Source organism: Rattus norvegicus, chromosome 1 (assembly GCF_036323735.1).
Source record: "Rattus norvegicus strain BN/NHsdMcwi chromosome 1, GRCr8, whole genome shotgun sequence".
Taxonomy (NCBI): domain Eukaryota; kingdom Metazoa; phylum Chordata; class Mammalia; order Rodentia; family Muridae; genus Rattus; species Rattus norvegicus.
In genome coordinates this window covers 68,570,856-68,576,347 of record NC_086019.1, presented here as the reverse complement: position 1 = coordinate 68,576,347, position 5,492 = coordinate 68,570,856, and the positions used below count along the sequence as shown (strand labels likewise).

The 5,492-nt window shown below is 32.1% G+C and overlaps 1 protein-coding gene across 1 annotated transcript; it reads right to left on the bottom strand.

The window, feature by feature from the left end:
* Positions 1–399: 399 nt before the first annotated feature.
* Vom1r8 (vomeronasal 1 receptor 8) lies at positions 400–1,376 on the bottom strand. The gene has a single exon (NM_001008905.2). The coding sequence runs from the start codon at positions 1,309–1,311 to the stop codon at positions 400–402; it is 912 nt and encodes a 303-aa protein (NP_001008905.1). The 5' UTR covers positions 1,312–1,376.
* Positions 1,377–5,492: the final 4,116 nt, after the last annotated feature.

Below are 5,492 nucleotides of genomic sequence, written 5' to 3'. Positions count from 1 at the left end.
TAGTACTGGTGTTCATATTGCCCTTTCCTACTAGAAGGAAAGAACCAAATTATAAAGCTTGAGGACAACAACAACAAAACAATGACCTAACAAGGGGTCCCATTTAAACAATGTTGGAAGAAATAAAACACTGGCAACCAATCATATTATTAAAAAAATCCTTGGCCTGCTCAATAAAAATGTGGACTATACTATGCACTATTAATATGATTGAGAACCTGGGATTATCCAGGGTATAATTTATAAGAAAGAATATAGTATTTTTCTGCTGCATAATGATCATCAAATGAATATGATATCCTCATGCACTATTTCACTATTACACTGATTTCTGAATAGCACAACTGAACAAGATTAGATATCCATAATTAAAAATACAATTTTAGATATATTGCAAGATTATGGAAGTTTTATATTTCTTATACAAGTAAAGTAGAATTTGGAAACAGTGAAATCACGACTTATCACAAATGGGCCTATAGTAGGAAAACACATAGAAATGATGGCTGTTATATTCATTACCCACCAACTGGGATCATGTGAAAGTGCAATATAGCCTTGTAAAATAGAAGAGAGAGTATAAAATGTTAGAAAGGTGAAAACCAGGATCAGAATGGTCTGTGTGGCTCTATTTTCAGCAGAGGTTCTAGGGGAAGCATGAGTTTGGAGGATGTGTTGAACCCTCTTTTTATGTCCATAAAGTAAAACAATCATTGTGGTACTGGAACATACAATGAGCAAAGAAAACAGGACTTCAGGCATCACACAAAATGCTGTATACATTAAATCTACTATTTTGTCACGACCTACTGAGTGGCAGAATTCAATATCTCTTTTTCGTGTTTTATTTTTGCTATTTCTATTGGTAGATGTATACACGGGGAAAAGCATATTTATTAGCATGAACAGAATCCAACAGAATAGGCCCATAAATTTTGTGGTTCTCACTTTAAATTCCTTCCAGCTGGAGTTCCTGGTGCTGATGGTGATTGCCTGAAAGACACTTAAGAGGCAGGTGGTGCTGATGGACATATTCCTGGAAACTCTTCGAACATACATAATTAATTTACACCCAGCATCATTGAATAATTCATTCCATCCAAAAACTCCACATACCTCTGGAAGTCCTTTGGAGAGAATAATTAAGGAGTTGGATGTGAACACATGTATAAATATTATATCTAGGATCTTTAATTTGTGTTCTTTGTTATAAAGCATGAAATAGTAGAAAAGAAGAGAGAAGTTTCCCAGAATACCAAGTGTACTCTGAAGTGAGAGTATGATTCCAACTGCCATGTTCCTTAAATCCATTATGTCATCCAGCAATTTTTCCTTTAAATTATGGCAATAATCTCATCTCTGAGCCAAGTCATGTTTTCTAAGTTGAAATATGTGTGTGTGTGCAAGAATCACTGGAGTTTCTATTTTCAAGAACATTATGTACAAAAAAGGAAGAATCTGTTCCAAATAAAATATTTTATCATTGTTAATAAATTTTCAGTGAAAATTTGAGATCTATTACTTGCCATTTTAATGGACAGAAGTTCCATTATATTTCATAGAAGTGTAAGCAATAGAAATAATGGTCCTCCATCTTTTGAAAACCAATGGTTAGTATGTTCAAGTGGAATGAATGCTCACTCCAAGAGTCAACATTGAACTGGAATATGCTTACAAGTCATATTAGAAGAAAACATACTTTAGTCACCATTTTCAACACTAAAGAAATCCATATAGTTCAAATGTTACATTGAGCCATAAAATTGTACTTATCTTACAGAATATATATGTATATTTTGAAAAAAATGTTTATTATAAGGGACAGAGAACTGTAACCATAAATGCACAATAAAAATTAGAAGATGGTATACTGTGGAAGAACTCACATTAAATTTCACAAAACATCATACATAATGATACATGCATGTCTGCTTATTTGGAGTCAGACTATGGAAGAGAGCCCCAGTGAAACTATCCTAAGTTGTGAACTCTTACCAAATAACAATACAGTCAAAATATGCAATTAGAAGGGAAAGATATTTGTATTAAAACCAAACAAAAATCGCAGAAGTTTTTTCTCACAAAAACACAGTGTTTACCACTTCAACTTAATCAAGATATCCTAATGAAGAGTACATACTTATACCTTTCAAATTTGATTGAAAACCACAAGGAGAAGTAAAAATTATCTCTCTATAACTACAGTATTTTCACACTATTTCTAAAGTCTAACATAAAACTTTGTGATTGTCTGAATTCAAAAGGTAACTTGGGTCAGATTGGTGACTTGAGAAATGAGGAAATGAACTGGCTGATTTTTCACACAGTTGCATAATTATGTGCTCAATGATGCTAGGTCAGCTACATTTTGGAATCTTCAGTAGATACTCAGCTTATTTCCATTGTATACTAAGCTACTTGGACAATATAAATACAGTTTTCTTATATAGTTTAATCAACAGAAAATACTTGTCTCATTTGAATTTGAGAGGCTAAGATTGACCCAATATTTTTATATCAAAATATTTTCATAATTTAAGCATGAAACCAGGATAGCATATCTCAAATGAAGATTAAAATAATTTTGTTTTTCTGAACTTTGGTCAAAACTAATAATCAGCTATGAAAGAAGAAAAAGAACATGTGAAATAACAGTCTGTCATAAATCATTATTGAGATGAACAGGAAGCTTAGTAGCTAAACTGCCTGCAGCACAATTGGAAAATACATATCTAGTCTCTAAAACTCACATAAAATATAACTAATATGCTTTCCTGTAATCTTTAAAATGTATTTTTAATTTAGATTTTTATCATAACATAATTTTATCTTTCCTATTTGCCTTTCTTATTCGAAAACTTCTCATTTATTCCTTCTTGCTCACAGTTATACATGACCCCCTTTTCAATAAGTGATATAATATATATGTATGTATTTAACACATATTTTATATAAATATTTATTTGCATATATTTCCTAATACATAAATACAGTCTGTATAATGCTACTTGTACTATGTTATCAGCATTGACCAGTTGGTACAAAAAGCTAAATCAAATTGAATGCAAATTTTGGAGCCCAGTTCTTACTAATGTATCAGCAATTCAATGCTTGTACATAAGGCTCACAGACATTTAGAAAAGGATGAAGTAACTTTGTAAGAGCCAGAGAAAATAATAAATTTCTTTTATGTTATCTTGCCAGAACATCAGAAGGTATACACATAAAGCCTTGCCAATATGATTGTAAACAAGAACAGAATAGGAATGACAATGCACTTGCTACTGACATTCATTTTTTTAAAGTACAGAATAGAGTTTGTTCACAGCATTGGGAGGGGAGTTAAGAAGGTGGTAGGGCAGAGAAAGAAAGAGAGAGAAGTAGAGAAATGGAGTAGAGGCTGGTCATGAGCACATGGACAGAAGTAAGGAGGGGAATGGAGAGAGAAGGGACAAAGGGACAAAAGATAGCAAGGGGAAGCAGGAGCAAGATCAAGAGCCTGACATTCACTTTTATTCAAATTACTGGAGAGTCAGTCACAAAGAGTTACTTGTGATCACTGAACAGTCAACATAGTATAATTAGAGTAATAGACAATTGGGAGACTATGTCCACAAAACAAAACAAAACAAATGAATTTTACTAAGGAAGGCCAACTCAGATTGTCTGCTCTATAAACTAGCACAGTTGATCAAGAATTCATCTAAACTTACAGCGAAACTACACATAAATACAAGTACACAAACAAAATATATTAACATATTAGCAAATTGACATTAAAGGGTCTGTTTATGAATCCATAGGTTTAATTAAACTTTTTAGTAATAAAGTTTGTGAAGGTCATTTAACTACAAGACATACATAAACATAATCAGAAAAAAATGAAAAAAATTCATTGTATAAACTTAAACAACGTAAGAAATATGTGCAGTGGACAGTGCAATGGTCAACTCTTTGCCTATCATGACCAAAACTATAGGTACAAAAAGCAACTATGAAAATTTGGAAGCAATCTTAATATAGGGAAAACCCAGTATCACCCATCAAGGGGCCATGGCACAATGAATATAATGTTCATTTTAGATGAACATTGTAAAAAATTTCCCATTACAATGTCATCTTTCCTTGAGTATGCATTGCAAACTTCAAATAGGAAAATAGCCTCAATGTTTAGAACATCACTGATTCTTAGGTCCTTTCTCAGTCATACTAGTTACATCTCCCTGTAAAGAGATTTTTTTAGAGAGGCTACATTTTTTTCCAAAGTTATATGATTATAGGTTTATTTTAGCCATTTTCAAATACATGAAGTTTTTCTCCCAGCATCTATGTATATCATACTTTAAATTTTATAGATGATTAATACAAAATATGAAAGTATGAATCATATAATATATGAATAACAATTTCTATGATTGCTAAGCAACTGTGTTATCAGACTCAATATATCAAGTAGATGATTCACAAATAGTACTAGTCATGATATTATCACATATCATGGATTAGCAATAGGTCAGAGACTCTCTTTTTAACAAAGCTACATATATATAGCCAAGAATAGTTTCTCTTCCATAGCTGAATTTTTTCTGCATGTATTTTCACCCCAGAATCCCTTCTCCATAAACAAGTACTTATCAGACCTTCCTTATTTTGTCTGCTTACCAGACTGAATACAACTCTTCCTCGGCAGAAGTGTGTAACTCCTGGCATGACTGTCAGCAATGTAAGTGAGGAGGAAAACTATGATATAAAGGTTCATAACTCCATGACTGTCTCCCTCAGAATGATAATTTTCATCTCACCTGTAGTGACAATGACAACTTTTGCTTTGGGACTCAAAAACTTTTCTGTGTATATTTCCTGTTTGATAATTACCAAAGCTCATATTATTTTTCTCTTGTGAGTATCTCAAGAGACAACATGTTTGGAAAGAATCCTAGGATTTCATCATCACTGACGATGGAAGGTGCAGGGAGCATTAAGATTTGATTTGTGAGAATCTTACAAAAAAGACTTTCATTGGAATCCAGCTTTCTCTGTGTTCTTCTACATAAAATATTAATTTTCATATCCCACAGTTGTCCCTCTTTGTAGCTCTCATCAAAAAAATTAAGTTAGGAATTCAGGGATAGATAATAAAGTATCAGTCAGAGGAAAATGGGACATCATAATCTCACCAGAAACTCTTGATCTTTTTCTACAAGTAGATGAAATTTAACTAGAAATGTGGGTATATAACAATTCTATGAAACGTTACAAGTATCCCATCCATGCATAGAATTCTGAACACAGCCTTATTCTGTTAAAAATATACATATCTAAATGTACTACACAAAATTCGTCATGAAAACTCACAAAATATCATATACATTTCTCCTTTTTTTGGACATACACCACTTCATTATATTCATTATTTTAATTTACATAACTAAAGTATACAGAGTTTAATTCAGGATAGATATCCAGTTGTAATGAGAAAATTAATGCAGTTA